This window comes from Cricetulus griseus, chromosome 5, assembly GCF_003668045.3.
Source record: "Cricetulus griseus strain 17A/GY chromosome 5, alternate assembly CriGri-PICRH-1.0, whole genome shotgun sequence".
Classification (NCBI taxonomy): Eukaryota; Metazoa; Chordata; class Mammalia; order Rodentia; family Cricetidae; genus Cricetulus; species Cricetulus griseus.
Window position 1 is genome coordinate 60,933,777 of NC_048598.1, and position 20,138 is coordinate 60,953,914.

The window sequence follows — 20,138 nt, forward strand, 5'->3', positions numbered from 1 at the left end:
CTGCTGCCTGGGAGGCCAGTACAGGACTGATCCAGACCCCTGAACATGGATGTCAGTTAGGAGGCCTCTGCACTGTAGGGGGCCCCTGGTAGTGGATTAGTATTTTTCCCTGGTGTAAGAAGGGACTTTGAGAGCCTATTCCATGTAAAGGGATGCACTCTCGGCCTGCACACATGGGGGAGGGCCTAGGCCTGGCCCAGAATGATGTGGTGGACTTTGGGGAGCCCCCATCAAGGGCCCTACCCTGCCTGGGGAATGGAGGGTGGATGGGGTGGGGGTAGCTTGGGGGCAAGGGGGGAGGGTTGGGAGGAGGGGAGGAAGAGGGAGAAGGGATTGACATGTAAAACAAGCTTGTTCCTAATTTGAACTAACAAAAAAAATTACAAAAAAAAAACACAAATCTGCTTCATTCTTCACCTATTGATGCACTAAGAGTGAGAACTGGGCCAGAGATAACACCTCTTCAGCCTCAACTATATTGCCTAAAGTATGAATCTACTATAAACGCACTACTGACTTAAATTCTAGCACCTAGTATCTTAATCTTATTTCTTCATTATTTCTTTCTCTCAGGAGAACTTACCTTGATGGCAGCATGGATCTAACTTTCTTCACTATTTCTATCACTAACCCTGATACATACCACGTACTTAGCTAATACATATAAATCAAAGAATTCAAGAATGCATATCAGATCTCACAAATAGCTGAGACAGCTCGTTTTAAAAATACAAATCTTTTTGCCTCTCAGATACATCCAGCTGAAGGTGCCCTTAATCTTGTTGCAATCTATACAAACTCTGTTTCAAGTGAAACAAAAAGATCTGTTAGAGAACTTCATGTTTTTTCCTTATTCAAAAATTTCAATGAAAATGTTTTAACATAGTACAACAATTTACTCTATATATTCCAACATATCTTTAAATACTGTGATTTCTTTATGCCTTTTTGATCATATTCATATGAGAGAAAAAAATCTTACTGCCTAAATTCTTTTATCACTACCATCAAGTTGAATTCTGTAGCAAATATTGAGATTGAGAGGTCTTTTCATGATAATAATAAAAACAACAATCAATTTTACTTTAAAAGATTAGGGACAGTAAGATGACTCAACATGTAAGGTAAGAATACTTGCCACCAAGCCCAGTGACCTACTTTGAACCCCAGGACCTACTTGGTAGGAGGAAAGAACCAATGCCTACATACAAACATAGTTTTTTTTAAAGATTAACTAAGCATCTACATAAGCTTAATAGTACAATATCAATACAAACTTAGCAAAGTAACTGCAGCTGATAATTATATCATGAGTTGTTTTACCACAGTGTTTTCTCATTAATGAACTACTGGAAAGTCCAATTTCTCTATGATCAATTAAAAACTTTGAAAAATTACTTATTGGCTAAAAGAAAACTTCAATTTTGAAAAAAATAAACTCAGAAGAAATCAATGAAACCACACAAAGAAATCCATCATATATAAAACTTTGATTTAAAAAATGTTTCACAAGCGAGCCCTGATGACAATCCTGGCACTGGGGAGGCAGAGGCAGAGGCAGACAGATCTCTGATTTCAAGGTCGGCCTGGCCTACATAATAAGTTCTAGAATAACCAGAGCTACATAGTTAAGACCCTGTCTCAAAAAAACCCAAATCAATCAATAAGTAAGTAGGTCTCACAAATGTCTCACATGTATCATTTGCTATTAATCCAAATCCAAATTCAAATTCATCAGCTATTTGATGTTCATAAAGACTATATATAATTTAAAAATTAAACATTTAATTCAATTGCATCATCTGTTGCAAAGGACATAAAAATAGGATTTCAGAGTAAATCTCAATCTAGAGAGACAAGCAAATAGATCTGACCTTTTCAAGTGGCTTTCCCAGAGAGTTTCCAATCAGTTTCCAGTCATTCAAGACTTCTTCAACTTTGGAAATAAACCTAAGAAGGAGGGAAAATTTTCTAAATACATAATCAAACATGTTTTTCCTATTACTAAATAATTTCTTTAAAAAGATCAGAGATGATAAGAGAATGCTCAAGAAATTTAATACTATGATCCTAACTTAGGTATAGAACAAAAGAGGAAGCAACATTGTTTAGTTCAAGAATTCTTAATTTTTGATTCATTTGAATCTATTCACTCAATAAAAGTCTTTTTTCCACAAAATATAAATTAAGAACAATCCTCTTTTTTTGTTGTTGTTTTTTGAGACAGGATTTCTCTGTGAAACAACAGCTCTGGCTAACCTGGAACGAGCTTTGTAGACCAGGCTGGTCTCGAACTCAGAGATCAGACTACCTTTGGCCTCTCGAATGCCAGTCGAGCAATCCTCTGTTAATATGACACAATTAATTTAGAAGAGAAGTAAAAAACTAACAGATTAAAATAATACTTATTAAAGGTAATTATACAACTGATCACTTCTCTCTACCCTCAAAATTTTCATTTCCAGCGCCCACACAGTGGCTCACACAACCTATAACTCTAGTTCTAGAAGATCGAACACCTTCTTCTGGTCTGAGGATAATAGACACATATGGCATGCACATACATACATGCAAGCATAACTTTTTTTTTTTTTTTTTTTTTTTTTTTGGTTTTTCGAGACAGGGTTTCTCTGTGTAGCTTTGGAGCCTATCCTGGCACTCGCTCTGAGACCAGGCTGGCCTCGAACTCACAGAGATCTGCCTGCCTCTGCCTCCCAAGTTCTGGGATTAAAGGCGTGCGCCACCAACGCCCGGCAAGCATAACATTTTTACATACAATATAAATAATAAGTAAATCTTTAAAGGTTGACTAAATTTGATTAGCATCATATTAGCTCAACATGAGCAAGTGAAAACTGTCAAGCTGCTTATGTTGAGAGAAATATGATACAATATAGCAGTAGCACTGCTACCTAAAACTTCTAGAAAGAGCTTCTGGAGTAATTAAAGTTAAATGTTTTTAAAGGCATCAGATTTTTCCTTCAATAGCATTATGAGTTAGCACATTTCTTTTAAGACAATAATGACATCAAGTAATAAATCAGCTTGTGATTTGACTAACTACTTAAAATGAAAACAATAATTATTCATATATGAATTCACTTTGGTGGAGTTCACACAAATGACAATTGCTAAATTTGAAGATGAATGAAATAGAAATAAGTTCACATTAACAAAACAAATAAAAATGTAAACTATATCCAATGGAGAGCCACTGCAGGGGTCTAGGAATATAGTCCATTGGTATAGTACTTATCAGAAAGATTGAGTTCAATCCCAAGCAACCCCTAACTGCACAGAGAGCACTAAAACTGCACTGTACTTTTTATGAAAGCAAAACCTGGGAGCTACTTTAATGTGCAATTGCAGCAAACAATTATAAGTTAATGACACGTCCACTCACTAGACTAATATGGACCTATTAAAAATTGTTCTGGAGAACATTTGAGGAAATAAGAAAAGTGTCCATATGTTAAATGAAGAAAAGCCATAGAAGCACTCATTGATACAATGTGATCTAAAAAGTTTACACATATGCAAAAGAAAATTGTCAAAAATTTAATGGCTATCTTCAGTGAAAGGTATTATTGTTATAATAAAAATAATTTAAAATATAATTTTCAGAGTAAAAGAGCCATCTTAAAATATTTTTACTTAGTAACTCTATCAGTGCTTGCTATGAGGCAATTATACCCTACAAATATTGAGATTTGACTAGAAAAATTTATAACTTTTTTCTTTAACAATTCTCTGTATATTAGCTGATTGAGTCACTTAACTCCTTCTCCTAAATAGGCTTTTTTGTATATACTTTTGGAAGAATGTATTTTCTTTCTATTTCCCTTCATAGCTTTTAGGTCAGCTTGTAATTACAGACTCAGTCATATTATCTGACTCATGCCCATCTCTTCTGCTAGACTATACTTTCAGTAACAGCAGGAACCTTCTTTTTTTTTATTTACGGCAGCCTCATTAAATTAATTTATTTATATGCATGTGGGTGTTTTTCCTACATGTAAGTCTATGCACCACATGTGTCCCTGGTACCCATGGAGGCCAGAAGAGTGTGTCAAATCCTCTGAAACAAGTTACAAATGGTTGGGAACCGTCATGAGAGTGCTTAGAATTGAACCTGGGTCCTCTGGAAGATCAGCCAGTGCTCTTAACCAGTGAACCATCTCTCCAGCTCCCCTCAGGAAATTATAAGTTATTCAACTAGTGGAAAACTATCATTTTTCCATTCCCCAAACTGGCCACTGATATTTCCTTATCACTCATCCTCCAAGATCAAATTATATTTTTCTACTATATTTGAAATACCAACCTTAGAGTCAACATGCCCAAAACTGCCCTCTGGTTACTTTGATACTTACCTACATTCTTTTAGGAAAGTAAGGGAAGTTTCATGGTTGAGTCTTCCCCTAAAAGTTACATTAAGCTCATCTTCCAAAATCTAGTTCATTCTATTCAACTAATTACAGTTCCACTTTATGAATCAAGGTGAATTGCTTACTTCATTTTACCACAATGTAACAACTTAATCAAACAATCCTTGTACCATCTGGCCAAAATCTCTTACCACTTTATTAAGCAGCATTTGTATCACCTGAGACCAGAAAAGCAAATTTGGGGATCTAACCTAAAACCTACATTAATGGGAAATGTTGAGAGTAGAGACCAGCAAATTTTGATACAGCCAAGTTTGAAACTTTTTAGTCAAATCCACCAACTCTAGATTCCTCCACTTGGCTTTAGAAGGGGGTCTCACTTCCTTATTTTTATTTATTTCCCAGTGATAGCTCCTTACTTATATGTCTAGCAATGTCAGTCCCTTCTCTGTCTAACCAAACCCCTTAACCATTTTCCATTTTCTTTCTTTAGATGAGATCTGTTAGATTGCTCAGGATGGTAATAATTTCCTTACCTCAAGTGATCCTTCCAACTCAGCCTTCCCAGTAGCCAAGATTATAGTCAGGTGCCACCCCACCAGGCTTCCTTTCCCTTCTCATTTTTAAAGCAGGGTATCTCCTGTCTTTTCCCTACAAAAATTTCAACAATTTTGCAGTCCACATTCCCCTATCTAACTGGATCTTTGTAGTTACTACCAACTAACATTTTAACTATTTGTTGGGATTTTTTGAAGGTATAGATTTCCCCATCTTTAGGATATCTCAGGACAGAGTACTTTCTCATAAAGTCTTGCTAGTGTGTTAGATTTACTGACTTACGAAGTGTGGTGGATGGACATACAGGTCAAAGTACTATTCTATCAAGGATCTTTTATATTTTCCTCTGCCACCATTTGATATGAGACGCACAAACTGGAAAGCCTATAAACATCGCAACAATAAAATGACCTCGGTATCCATAACTAAAGGGTTTCTGTGACAATGAACAGAAAAGCACAATCTAAGCAATCATGTAAACAAACTTAGCTTTCAACTAACTTCGGTGACAAGCTCAGGAAGCCTGGGCACATCACCAAATTTAAAATGTTATGATATGAAGCAAAACATTCCAAAGACGTATGTAGTCACACTGTTTGTAAAAATAAAGAGGAGGAGGGCAGAAAGGAAAGAAATAAAGAAATAAGTTTTTTAAATGTGTAAATAATTTATTCTGGAAGACAGGATGGAGATGGTGGGAGGACGGCAGACGGACAGCCATCAGTCCCCTAAAGGAAAGCCTCTTCCCATAAACACGGGAAGAAAACACAGCAGCTGCCTCGCTGACACCTCATGATGACAACTGAGGCAAACCGACATGAAAGCAGAAGGCACAGGGGCGACTTCGGAAATGGTTTTCGGTGTCAGGGAAGTGGTCTGGAAGTCAACGCAACTTTTTTTTAAAGGCGGAGTCGGAAGGTTTGTCTGACCTGCCCCGATGATGCGGAAGAAGCCATAGCTGGCCAGGGCACAGGAGAGACACGAAACGTGGGCGTCTCCCTCAGAACCAGCGTCACCTGTGTGATGCCGCCGGGACCACTGAGGACCAAACGCTCTACTCACCTTTCCCACTCAGAAGCCGTGGTGAAGTCCGTGATCTCAAACACCTCGGACTCGGGCTGCGGGGAAAGAGAAGAGCGCAGACATTAAGCCGCGGGCCGCTGACGTGGCCGGCAGAACCCTGTGACAGACGCACCCGGGGAGCAGAACTCACCTCACTGTCCGCCGCCATCTTGCGGAGCGGAGCGCCAGGCCGCGCGCGAAGGCTGCCGGGAAGAAGGGAGCTAGGAGGCGGACACCGAGGAACCCTGGGCGGGACTTCAGTGTGGAGTGGGTGTGGCCTCGGCAAGGCCCGCCCATGGAGGAAGTGGTACCCTTTTCTCCAAGCAGGAAGATTTAGAGTGACTTCCACTTTCCCTCTAGGTTGCTTAATAATATTTTTTAAAGCCTGTAGTGGCTGGAGAGATGGCTCTGCGGTCAAGACTACCCACTGCTCTTTCAAGAGACCTAGGTTCTATTTCTAGCACCCACAAGACTGTTCACAACTGTTTATGACTCCAGTCCAAAGGGGATCATAATCACTCTTCTGGCCTCCACTGACAGGAGGCATGCACTTGGTATACAGACTTAATATTCTGACAAACTCTCACACACATTAAGTTAAATTTAAGAAATATTTTTAAAAGAATTAAAAAAAGTTTTCTGTAGACCCAAGAAGAGCTGTTGAACCTTATAACACTGTCATCTACAAATGTATTGAGTCACATCCATAGATATCCAGGAACACATGCAGTCCTATATGGCAAAGACCCTAGACATGTGTAGTCAAAATTTCATTTAAAAACCTAAAGTACTTTGAGTTTGTTTCCATTCAAACATTTTTGTTGTTGTTGTTTTGTTTTGTTTTGTTTTGTTGTTGAAACAGGGTTCCCAAGCCAGCCTCAAATTCATTGTGGTGAGCAGGATGAACCAGAATTTCTGATCCTCCTGCCTCCACCTTCTGAGTATCCTGATTATAGGCATGAAGCACCAGGCTTGGATTATGCAGTGAAGATGGAACCCAGGACTCTGTGCATGCCATGCAAATGCTCTACCAATTGAGCCACATATATTATCAATTAAAATTATATGTATATAAGTTTTGATTTATATAAATCATACAAGTTACATATTTTCTGAGGAGAGCAGCTTGCTATTTGATGAATGCTTCATTTTTAAGCCACTGAAGAACAGGAGTGCCAGCTAGCAGTTAAGAGTCTGCTGGCAAAGTAGCCAATGTGTCTTTTTTGGCTGAATATTTAAAAAAACAAGAAAGAAAGACCAATATCATACATTTTGATGATGTAAACAAAGTGATAGTAAGGTACCATAGCTAAAAAAGAAAAAAGGAATAAGGGGATGTAGCTCAGTTGGTAGAATTCCCCAGCATGCATTAAGTCCTGGATTCACTCCTAGAATTATCAGATGTGGTAGTGTGTGCCTGTAATTCTAGCACTTTCTGGCCAGTCAGACTAGGCAAGTCAATGGGCTCCACAAAAGGCTAGAAAGAGAAGAGGAAACAATGGCTAGAGAAACCTAGGGAACTTTGTACATGGGAAAGGATTTCTTTTCATTTCTTCTTACTTGGCACTTTGCCTGCATTACAGGGGCACAATGTCCACAGAGCCCAGAAACCAGAAGAGGGCATCAGATCCTCCAAGCTTTGAGCTGCCAGGAATTGAACCTGGGTCTTCAACTAGATCAGTTAGTTTCTTCTGGCCCTGAACAGATTCTCTTTTTCACATTTAAGATCCTTAAAGCAAAGTAGGTCCATGGGTCTTAGGATCAGACTGATTTGACTTTAGCCATTTACTATTTAGCTTTTTGTAAATTATTTAATGTCCTTAAACCGTTTGTATTAGTAAAAATGGCTCTATAATAACAATTGCTATATAGGATTATATTGAAGCTTGAGTTCACATAAGAATAACAAAAAGTCCAGCCTGAGATAGGTGAACAATTACAGTAGCAGTCTTTATAATGAATGCCCATGAAAACTATGAAACACTACTTAAATACAAGGCATTACTCTTTTCCCTCCTTGATGAGTATGGAAGATGGTTCAGATAGTAAAACGGTCTCAAAGACTTTGGTTCCTGAAATTAAACTTTAGAAAATATATGAAGCTGCCGAATGAGGTTGCTAAGGCAAGGTTTCTTCCAAGATATTTTTGGCTTCTTGTCATCTCCCTGGAGAAAATTTTAAAATAAGTTATTTGTTACAGCGAAGTGTGAAGCCAGGATGCTAATGATGTAGAAACCCATGGGAGACACACTTTTATTAGATTTTTCCCCCCACTGCCTCAAAAAGCAGAAAAGATTCTGTTTCTCCAGGATGAAGGGCTATTTACCGTCTACATCCTGAGGCAACAGCTTTTCCTTAGAAACTGGTTTCCTCACTAGTATAATTCAGTTATTTCAAGGTGTTACCAATAATGGCCACAGGGAGCTATTTTGACGCACAGGCAATTTAAGAGATTAGCAGCTTTGGAAAAATCACCCTCAGCTGGGACCTCAGGGGACCGTGGGGGCATAACAGTTTAATTAGGTCATAAAGAAAAAGAAAACATCATTTATGTGGGACTCCACTATCCTCATCTAACTGTCTTGATGGCACTGTGAAGAACAAAACAAGAAATCTCCATGATCAATCCCAGTATGCCTACAATAGAAGCTACAACTGGAAGAGGAGGACAGTGTGACAACAAGAATCTTCAAAGAAAGATCCTCTAAAAAGCCAAAACTGCCAGAGAGCATTTTCTCATTTGTCAAGTGTCTACTGTCTGGACCGTATGGTTGATCCAGTGGAGGGATTCAATGAAGGATAATCCCCTCCAACTGTGTTCTCCATCTGAGGACAGAGATAAGACACAAATAATGATAATGTGGTTTAGCAAGGCTTGTGTGATGTTTAGCCAATTTCTTAAAACTCTTAAAAATCAGTGCTAGAAAAATGTTTAAGTGGCTTTCAGAACACAACTTGCATTCTAAAAGTGAAGCTCACTTTTTTGTTGCTTCATTGTTTTATGCATATATGTTCAAGGGTGTGTGGGTGTATGTAATTCAGAGGACAACCTCAGGTGTTATTCCTCAGAAATGCTGTCCACTTTTTTCTTGGGACGAGGTCTATTGTTGATTGGCCTGGAGCTAGCCAATTAGGTTAGACTGGCACAGTTGGAGAACATTTCCACATTAAGGTATGGGTTAATAAGTGAAAATCTCAGTGCCAAACATGGGATAGCTCCCTATGAAGTATTGATTGATCAGGAAAACCTCAGATGCCCCACAAAACAGCACAGGTTGTTACAATTGCTCTTTATGACCAACCATAGCAAGACCCTATGAGTGAAGATGCAACACACTCTGGTTGCAGGCCATAGAGAGATGGAGATGGAGTTGACCTGAAAACTTCCTCCTTGATGGCTGCTTGTTTTCAGAGTGTCAGAAAGTGCTATGCAAGCCACTTAGATTGAAAAGACATCAGTGATCTTAACCAGCACTGGACCCTGCATGCTTCAGCACACCTGCTGGTAAGATGTGCCCCTGGATAAAATAGTGGCATGAAGATTTTGGGGATAACCAAATGCTTTCTGATTGGATTAGAAACCTGCTTCAAAAGAGGGAATTTGTACCTAGTACTGTAAATCTAGGTGAGACTGACTGACCAGGCAGCCACAGGATCCTCCTAGCTCTGCCTCTCCAGCACTAGTATTACAAGTATACTATACCATGCCCAACTTTTTTTTATGGGACTTCAGGGTAGACTCAACTCTTCCTAATTATAAGAGAAACATTATACTGACTGACCTGTGCCCCCAGCCCTACTGTTTTTTCTTTGTGTTTTGGGTTTTTGTTTGTTTGTTTGTTTGTTTGTTTTTCAGACAGGGTCCCATTCTATAACATAGGTTGGCTTGGAACAATCAATGTCATCCAAGCTAGCTACATAACCATTAGTGATGCCTCTGACTCAGCCTCATGAGTGCTTGGATTACTGATATGATATACTACACCCAGCTTAAAACCATTATTTATTGAACCAAAACAAGATTCTCAGGTGTAGAACCTCCAGAGAATGTGAGGCAAAGTAAATCTGAATTCAGTCACTCACATCCATTCAGCTATCTCTTCATTCAAAACACAAAACAAAACAAAACAAAAAACCAGACAAACAAACAAACAAAAAACAGCTACTCCTTGCCAGGCAGTGGTGGAGCACACCTTTGATCCCGGCACCCAGGAAGCAGAGGATGTGGATCTCTGAGTTTGAGGCCAGCTGGTCTACAGAGTGAGTTCCAGGACAGCCAGGGCTGTTACACAGGGTTTTGGGGGGATGGGGGGTGGGGGGCTCGGAGACACCAACCAACAAAAACAAAACATCAGGGGACATTCAAGGGAACCAATGGGCAGCATTGGAACTCATGGAATATATCTGGGTGGTTGGCAAAGCCGTGTCTCAGAGAGCCTTGGAGAGACAAAGCCTGACTATGTGTCCTGAAGACTTCATTCTCTGATTGTTGCCTTAGTTGTCACCACACCCCTCATAATCTATGGGTTGTATGGGTTGTCAAGCAGGCATGAGCCTAGAGTCCAGTAGTCAGAACCAGCATGAAGAAGATAGGCATGATGCCATGTGTTTGTAATCCCAGTGCCCAGAGGCTGAGACAAGTGGGTACAAGTGGGGCTTGCTGACCAGCCAGTCTAGCCTATTCAGTGAGTTCCGGGTTAGTGAGCAATTCTGTCTCAAAAAACAAGCTGTGTAGTGTCCGAGGAATGACACAGGAGGCTTGCCTTTGCCCTCCAAATACACATACACGCACAAACACGTTCATGCATATAAATGTATATGACATGTATCATATACATTTAAATTAGTGTATATATTTATATAATATAATAAAATCTATTTATTAGTATAAAACATAATATATAATTATGTATACAATTCTATATAACTAAAATACACACACACACACACACACACACACACACACACACGTACAAAACAACAGACTCCTTCAAGATCTTTCTGCAAAATAAATAGATAAACAAATCCACTTTTTCTCAGCACTATGCTGCAAGGACAAAGAGGTCATACTTAACATGCCGGTGATGCAGTTCACATCGACAGTAGTGCTGCCTCAGCAGAAAAGCTTCTTCAGATGGAAAAACCCTTTAGTCCTTTTTCTGCTGAATAGTTTGAGGCAGCCCAAGCATTCCAACAGCATTCACAGGGCTCTCCTACAACTAAGACTGGCTTCAAAACTATAATTGTCCTCCTTTCAAACTTATCATTACAGCATCTCATTAGGCATTGTTTCCTGAAATGATTTCTCCTCTCTACATAGACAAAATGTAACAAAAGCACAGCTCCTGCCAAAACCCTGGGTTCCTGTTTAGTGAGCAAAATGCTAGTGCGTAAAATTCAGTCTTTAAATTTCTCCTGGGCAGACAATCAGTTCTAGAAATATCTACCAGAAATCTTCTATATGTGAAACACAATAAGGAAATAAGAGTAATTAAGGCACATCCCTTGTCTTCCAGAAAGTAGAACATACTGGAAACATAAAATAACTAAAATATAGGCCTTACACTGTTACTTCGTGGTAGAATGCTTGCCCAGCATTTGCAAATCCTGTAATCCTCAGTACAGAATGAAAAAAGGGACAAAGGAAAGAAGGAAGGAAGGAAGGAAGGGAAGGAGAGAGGGAGGGAGGGAGGGAGGAAGGAGTACAGGGAGGGAATGGGAGGAGAGGGGAAGAAAATCAGAACTCCAAAATAAAGATGGCTGTATTGTTATAAAAGAAATACAAAATGAATAAAGGAATATATTGGAGAAGTAATAGGGGAATATATTGGAGAAGTTCACTGGGTGTCTTAGTTAAGGTTTCTATTGCTGTGATAAAACACCATGACCAAAAGCAACTTAAGGAAGAAAGAGTTTATTTCATCTTACAGTTAGCAGGTCACACTCCATCAATGAGGAAAGCTGGGGCAGGAATTCAAGACAGCAATCTGGAGGCAGGACATGATACAGATGCTATGGAGGGGTGCTGCTTACTGGTTTGCTCCTCATGACTTGTTCTACCTGCTTTCTTATAGCACTCAGGACCATCAAACTTAAGGATGACACCACCCATGGTGAGCTGGGACCTCTCATGTAAATTATCAATCAAGAAAACTCACCACAGGTTTGCCCATAGGCCAAACTGGTAGGGGCATTTTCTCAGCTGAGGTTCTCACTTCCAATATGACTCTAGCTGTGTCAAGTTACATAAAAACTAGCCAGTACATGAGGCTAAGAAAACTCTAGAGCCCAGAGGGCAAGCTTTCAAACATTTTGGCCACCAGAGGGAAGTCTTGATCACAGTCTTGTGTCTTGTTCTGACCACGGCCCTGTGTGTGTGTGTGTATGTGTGTGTGTACACAGAGGATCATGTTATCAAGTCATATTTACACAATCAAATCTTACCTGATATTAAGTTTTGCTAATCAGTCCAGTGAGTGGATTTAGCATATGGTGAAAGAAAGAACCAACTTCTGCAAGTTGTCCTCTTACCTTCACACACACAACAACAAACAAGAAAACAAATAAATAAACAAGTGCAAAAAACAAACAACAGAAAGCAAGTTAGATCCTGTCACTCCCTTGAGTGATATGCTATGCTGTAATTCTACGATTGTAATAGTCAAACCCCTTCTGATTCCTGTTGGGTCCTTGAAGATCTGGCCTCTGCACACCTTCTTCCATCAGTTCCTATACCTTTGCCCAGCCTCCTTTCTGAACTTGAGCACTTTCCACTTACACACTTCAGTGCCTCTGTACTGACTGCGCAACCCACCAAAGGACAGCTGCTTCCTTCCTTTCTGTGAAGTAAGAAAATAACTGTCATCTCTTAGGGGCTGGTGATTTGGCTCCACATTTGCTATGCAAACCTGAGAACCTGAGTTTGATCTCAGGATCCCACCATGGAAAGAGAGACTCAACACCCAAAAGTATGCTTGCTGATGCATGTGTGTACCCACATACTCACACACACACACAATCATTTAAATAAATAAATAAACCTCAAAAGCAAGAAGAGTAACACCCCCAAGTCACCTCTTAGAGAGATCTTCTATGAGCAGAATCTGATAATGTCCCTCCAACTCACAACTCTCAGCCTCTCTTGCTGAAATTTTCTTCATAGCATTTATAGCTATCTAACTCCATGACTATTTATGGCTTTTTATTATCTGTCTTGTTTATCTGATAACTCTGGTGCTTAGACTGATACTTGCACTTATACACAAACACAAAGGCACTCAAGATACGATGCTGAGTGCTGGTGACATGGCTCACCATGTAAAGGCACTTCCTACCAAACCTGAAGACTTAAGTGCGATCCCTGGGACCTACATGGTAGAAGGAAAGAACCGAGTCCTTCTAGTTTCTGACCTTCACATGTGCAACACACACACACACACACACACACACACACACACACACACACACCAGAAATGATGCTGAGTTAATGAATGGGAACCCTGCTTCTGTTCAGGAATATATTCAGCTACATATCAAGTTTGAGGCCTACCTGAAATACATTAGATTTTGTTTAAAAAAAAAAAAAGTCACATCCTTCTCTTCTCCAAGTCCATTTAGTTTATCTCATTCAGTCATTGAGCCCAATTGCCATGCATATATAAGTGACTCAACTTTTTTGTTTAACAATTTCTTTATTGGTTCTTTAGGAATTTCACATCATGTACCCTAATTCTGCTTACCTCCCAGTCACCCCATATCCTACCCTTACCCCTGCTGCACTTCCTCAAAAGAAAATTTTAAAAAATCAAAACAAAACAAGCAAACAAACAGACAAACCAAAAAAAAAAAAAAAAAAAAAAAAAAAACCTATTTGCTCCTCCATCTCCATCTTTCCTGCCTCTCCAACACTTCATTCGTCCTGGTGGCATTGGGAGCTGAGGTGTGTCATCATACAGTAAACCCTTTTGTCCAATCAGTTTTACTAGCAAATGTTCATTACAATGAGTCACTGGTCTGGTTCAAGGCCTCTGGTTTCTGGTCCACCATCATCACTGGATCCTCCTGGAAACCCCTCTGGGATATCTCTCACCTATATAGTACCCGTTGTACCATAAACCTTTACAGATCCATTACCTGATATCAACTCTTGGAAGATTAATAAGCATCTCAAACTTACGTAGATCTGTAATAACTCCTTTGGTTTTTAGCCCAAGCATTCTTCTACCATTTCTGGCTAGTAAATAAACACCATTTACACATTTGGCTAAATCCCAAATAAAAGTTTCCCTCAATACCTTCCTATGCCTCCCAATTTCAATGTTCTCAGCATATCCCATCAATTCAACTTCTAAAATATCACTTTAGAACTGATGCCATTTCCTACCATGGTGAGGAATTTCCTGTAGTATATTTTGTAGTACAGGTCTGTTGGTGACCAGTACTTGCTGATTTTTGTTTATGTAAAACTGATTCCCAAGATGATAGAGTGCTTACCTGGCATGCTCGAATCCTTGGTTTCAAGCCTAAGCACCCCATCCTGGTGGAGAATGGTCCACACTAGTAGTCCCAACATTTGGAAGGTAGAGACAGGAGGATTCAAAGTTCAAGGCCATTCTTGGTTACCCAGCAAAATAGAGGCTACCCTAAACTGTGGGAGACCCTGCTCTGTGTTTACATTTGTAAAGTCTGGCAACCCACTTGGTGGTCTTCTGAATCCTCTGCTATACAGCTGGAATAATGGTGTGTTTCTTGAATGGTTGTTTTGTTTGAAGAAAATCTAAAAGAATCACACAGAAAAATATAACAAAAACTATTGTAATTAATAAAAGTAGATATAGGGCAGTCAGTGACACAGCAAACATTGATAAAAATTGGCCAAAATTCTATACAGCGGAGAACAAACCCTAAGTAACCTTTAGAAAGATTGGTCTGACTAGATGGGGGAGGGAGGGAAAAAAAATCCCACAATAGAAACAAATACTTTTTACAAATTGTGCATGTGCGTATCTGTGTTAGTGTTTGCCACCTATGTTTAGGTGCCTGCTGAAGCCAGGGGAAGGTGTCAGATCCACTGAAGTTGTGAACCACCCACCCAGGGAGTTGGGAACGGAACCTGGGTCCTCTGTAAGAGTAGCAGGCGCTCTTAACCGCTGAGCCCTCTCTCCAGCCCCAAGCTTCATGTTTTCAAAGACATCTGAAGAGTTTCTTGACCACACAGCTGCATCTCCTTTCAGTGAGAACGTATAATATCACAACTTCAAAGAAGAGATCTTCACACCCTTCAGTAAATAGCAGAAAAGTCTAGTGGCTCCAAATGCCAACTAACCTTATGTTCTGGTATATTCCTATGAGTATGTTTCTGTCTTCACGGTCTTTCTCAATGCTGGGTTAGCTGTAGTCTCTGAGTCAGACAAGAATGCATTCATTTTGCTGAAGCCTGTGTGTTAGAATGCTACAAGCCTCTCTGGATAAGAAATGTAGCACCAGGAGCAGAGGAAGGCGGATCTCTGTGAGTTTGAGGCCAGCCTGATCCACAGAGCTAGTTCCAGGAACGCTAGAGCTGTTACACAGAGAAACCCTGTCTCAAATAATGAAGAGGAGGAGGAGGAGGAGGAAGAATAAATGTGTTCTAATGAAAGGATTCCTCAAGGATGGCTCAATGGAACCACCAGTCCAGGACAATCAATTGGATTAGATTCTTATTACCAATGTCATCAGATTCAAAGCCTAAGTCTTGGCAATCCTTATTAAATCAGTCTGGACCACCCATCTTCAATAGGCCATTTAAATAGACAAGTAACAGTGAAAAAGCAGATAAAGGAGATTTATTCAATGCTGCCATGCTGGGAAGAGTAACAAAGAGGTCTAGTGAGCCACACCCAAACCCATCATTGAGATCCTGATGTGAAGTTTAGTCTAAATAAAGGGCAAGAGGTACAAATAACTAAGCAGTCCTGGGGAAAATGTGATCCTGCCCAGTACTGACCAGCATTGCCTGGGTCCCAGTCTCTCCTGCAAGGTAGTCTCTCACAAGTTGTGTGGAATCACTTCCTGAGAGACAAGCTCCTCTTCTGGCTGGCCCCAGGTTCTGGTCTTTTCCTTTCCCAGCATGGGACTTCCAGTTTCTTGGGGTCCATTGCTTCAATAGTGTGATAATCAAAGGGAGGGGTGCTATGTCTCTTCAGAATGTCTTCATTCCTGCCTGTATGGTTGTATTATCCCTCTGGCCTAACTTGGATTTGAAAAGGGACCTTTCAGCACACAGTAGGGACGACAGAAGGCATGGCTCTTCTGGAGAACATCTCAGTGTGCAAAGTGATAATGGCAATAGGTCAGCCATGGATGTGCACAGGGGCCCAACTTTTCTAACCACTCCAACAGCAGTTTAGAAGCCCGTACAACACTTGTTTTCCTTCCTCCACGAGACTGTCCTGCTTTTAATTCTCCAAGCTAAACACACTGCCTCTGGTTGCCTGGGCGGCAGCCTGTAAACTAAGCAAGTCTCCTTGCACTGAGCCAAAGGGTTTGTGCACCCAGAACCAGTTTTAAATACTTTTTAAAAATAAAGTGTTTGGACTGTGCAACGCTGGAACGGGATCAAAGGAAAGGTTCTAAATCTATGCTGCTTTTAAATGGAAACCTAGTGGAAGTGAGGGTTGAGAGCTGGTCCGGAAATCAGAGCCATGAAGAGGTAGGATGATTTGCGCCGCTACTCGTCTGGGTGCTCCTTCAGCTGTGCCCCTCAACAAAATTCCCTCAGCCAAACACACACTAGGTAAGTCAAGTTTCCATTTTTCACCCTGCTTTAGATAACACAGACTGCTGCAACTTTTTGTTTTCCTACCGGAAGAATGTCCCAGGGGAGGAACATCAGGTAAACTGACAGAAGAAACTGTATCCTAATCTCGAGTAATTTTATCCTTAGAGTTGTAAAAAGCTAGTTTTGACTTTACAAATAATCCCTTCCAATACTTTGTGGAAATGCCTCCAGACCATAGGGAAAACTAGTAATGACAAGGAAGGCTTATTAATAAAAATACTCTCTTCCATTGAATACTTTGTAGAGATAATCTTGAACTTTAATCACCTAAATATTTGTAAATTTTTTTAACTCCTCAATATTGTATACACATATTTTGGGGCACATTTTATTAACCTAAAGTCAAGTTTCAGTTGCTTTAAGCCTTTTCCATATAATATTCCAAGCCAAATGTAGAATAAAACAAAAAGTTTTATTGGGAAAATGGTCATGCTCTCATGTGAAACTTAACAAAACTCACTGGACCACAAAACAAAGACAACAGAAAACATGAAAATAGAAGGGAGTTCAGTTGGGAAGAGGAAGGGGTCAGGGTGTGTAGGAGGGAGAGGAAAATAATGGGGATGAATATAATAAAAAGAAATTATAAATATATGAATACGTCATCGTGAAATGCTGTGTTGTATATGACTGGTTATAAAAATTTTGACTTTTCAAGTCCATAACACATCTAAGAACAAAGATGACTGTTATCCAATAGAAGATAAACCTTATAGAACAAAATATTATTGTTTAAAAAAATCATTGCTTGTAAAATACTTCTATATAGGAAATGGAGAAAAGTTTTGTTCATGAGAAACTTAACACTGAAATGTTCAGGCTGAAGTCAGAGGAGGAAATGACATTCATCCGCAAGAAGCAGCGACTGACGTGTGGAGACACTACAGGTGTCCTTGACTCTCGACTGTCTTTCTTTAGGCATCTTTGACTGTAACTTAGATCACCACATAGGGATTACATTGCCGGTCTTCTAGTGACTAGATGACTTTGACATCGCAGTTTTGCTAAATTCACATATTTATTTATTTATTTATTTATTTATTTATTTTTATATTAGCAAGCAGTTACTACTTGTGAAATTCTTTCATAAATGTTATGCAAGGTGCGATGGTATATAATGCCATATCAGCACCCAAAAGACTGAGGCAGGGGGATGGAGAGTTTGGAGCCAAGCCTGGGACCTAGGTCAGTCTGAACTGCAAAGCCAAACCCTACCGAGAAACAAACACAAACAAAAAGGTTCCAGGCAAGAGTTAAAGCACAGACTCTAAAACATTCATTGCTAGGTAACAACCTTGGAGAAAAATAGTTGGGTACTTGAGATTTTAGTTCTCCTTTATGAATAATCCGATGACATAAATACCGATTTCTCCTGGTTGTTATTTGAATACATGGTTTTTAGATTTATTGAAGGACAGGCTGTAATTATCCTGTTTATGAAAGCATTAATTAGCCTTAAAGTGATATTGCATTTTGATAAAAAAACTTACAAAGATAAATCCAAGTTGCAAAATGATTTTCTAGGATGTGTATGTGTACTGGCTTGAAATTTTTCTGTGGTCCAATTTTGAACATATTGTCTGTTCTTGCTTCCTTTAGTGAAGTTCCAAGCTTGACACTTATTAAATGCTAAGGACTGTATGATGACTAAGTCACCACAGTCAGCCAAATGGCTGCTTAGAAGAACTCCAAGAAAACATCCAGCATTGGCGGTGCTGCTACTTGCTGAGGTCATTCTGGAGAACGTTCTGGCATGTTTTAGTGAAATTGAATATCTTTGACATATAAGGCACAAGCAGACTATTGGACTATGTATAACAAGTCTCCAGTAGAAATATTATCACAGTATTGTTTGCAGGGTGGAACACTAGAGGCAACTGAGATGCCCATCACTAAGAGAAGCAATAATAAATACAGTAGATACAGAATAAACAATTGGAGGTTACACACAAACACATGGATGTACTTAAAACAAAGGTTTAAAGGTAGCAAGTTATGCATTACTATATACATATTTTTTATTTTATTTATTTTTAACTTTTGGGTTTCTTTTTTTTTTAAAGATAGAGCTTCTCTGTGTATCTCTGGCTGGCTGGAACTAGCTCTATAGACCAGGCTGGTCTCAAACTCACAGAGATCCACCTGCCTCTGCCTCCCAGGTGCTAGAATTCAAGGCATGTAACCACCACTGCCCAGTAAATCTTTAAAAATAAAATAATAAATTTACATAAATGATATTGTAATGTGCCAGGTAGTGGTGGTTATATGCCTTGAATTCAGCACCTGGGAGGCAGAGCCAGGTGGATCTCTGTGAGTTTGAGGCCAGTCTGGTCTACAGAGCTACTTCCAGGCCAGTCAGAGCTACACAGAGTAACCCTGTCTCAAAAAAAGAAAATAAAAAGAAAAAAGGTTTATTTATTTACTTATTTATGCATATGAGTGTTTCATATGCAAAAAATGTCTGCACACCAGAAGAGGACATCAGATGCCATGGCACCACAGTTAGAGACAGTTGTGAGCTACCATGTAGGTGCTGGGAATTTAACTCAAGACCTCTGATAGAGCAACCAGTGTGCTTAGCCAATGAGACATCTCTCCAGCCCTGATACTTTTATTTTTTATTACTTTTTCATTTAGTGTATAGGTGTATGAATGTATGTCTATGTCTTTGTGTCTCTGTGTAAATGTGTGCCACAGCACACATATGGAAGTCAAAGAATCAATTCTCTCCTTCTACCATCTGGGTCCTGGGAATCAAAATCAAATTTTTTTTTCTGTGAGTCCTAAAGAATTGAACTCAGGTCCTCATGCTTGCAGAGCAGGTGATCTTAGCAACTGAGCCATGTACCCAGACCCTATGTATTATATTTTATATCTGTATATGTATGATGTGCATATGTGTGTGCATACATGGTATGTGGATATGCACGCATGTGTATGTACATACAGAGGCCTAAAGTTGATGTTAGGCATTTTACTCAGTCATTCTCCACTTTAATGAGGCAGGGTCTCCAAGCCTAGCTACTATTACTAGCACCTTGTCCTGAGGATCCTCCATCAGCCTCCTGAGTGCTGAGATTATAGGTGGTTACCAAGCCTGGTTAGCTTTTATTTGGGTCTGAGAATTTGAACACACTGAGCAGCAAGTGCTTTGTCCACGGAGCCATCCTTCATCCCATCCTGTTTTTCTTCAGAAGGAATGAAGTAACAATAAAAGCAGACGATATTACATTGGAACCACCCACTGTTTTGCCGGCCTTCATGTCATTAAGTTATTTTCCCCTTTAAGGCAATTATACGGAACCAGCAAG

The 20,138-nt window shown here is 39.7% G+C and overlaps 1 protein-coding gene across 4 annotated transcripts in view; it reads right to left on the reverse strand.

Annotated features, from left to right (window-relative positions):
- Rab3gap1 (RAB3 GTPase activating protein catalytic subunit 1) overlaps positions 1-6,237 on the reverse strand; it is a 64,396-nt gene extending 58,159 nt beyond the window's left edge. For 3 of the 4 annotated variants that reach the window (XR_003485750.2, XM_027417757.2, XM_027417759.2), the window contains exons 1-3: positions 6,160-6,237; positions 6,009-6,064; positions 1,875-1,950 (exon numbers count right to left, since the gene is read on the reverse strand). Coding sequence is in view for 2 of the 4 variants with exons in the window: in XM_027417757.2 (XP_027273558.1) it covers positions 1,875-1,950; positions 6,009-6,064; positions 6,160-6,177 (150 nt within the window). In the remaining 2 variants the exon portion in view is untranslated. The remainder of the gene's footprint in view (positions 1-1,874; positions 1,951-6,008; positions 6,065-6,159) is intronic. The other variant, XM_035445073.1, reaches the window with a different exon arrangement.
- Positions 6,238-20,138: the final 13,901 nt, after the last annotated feature.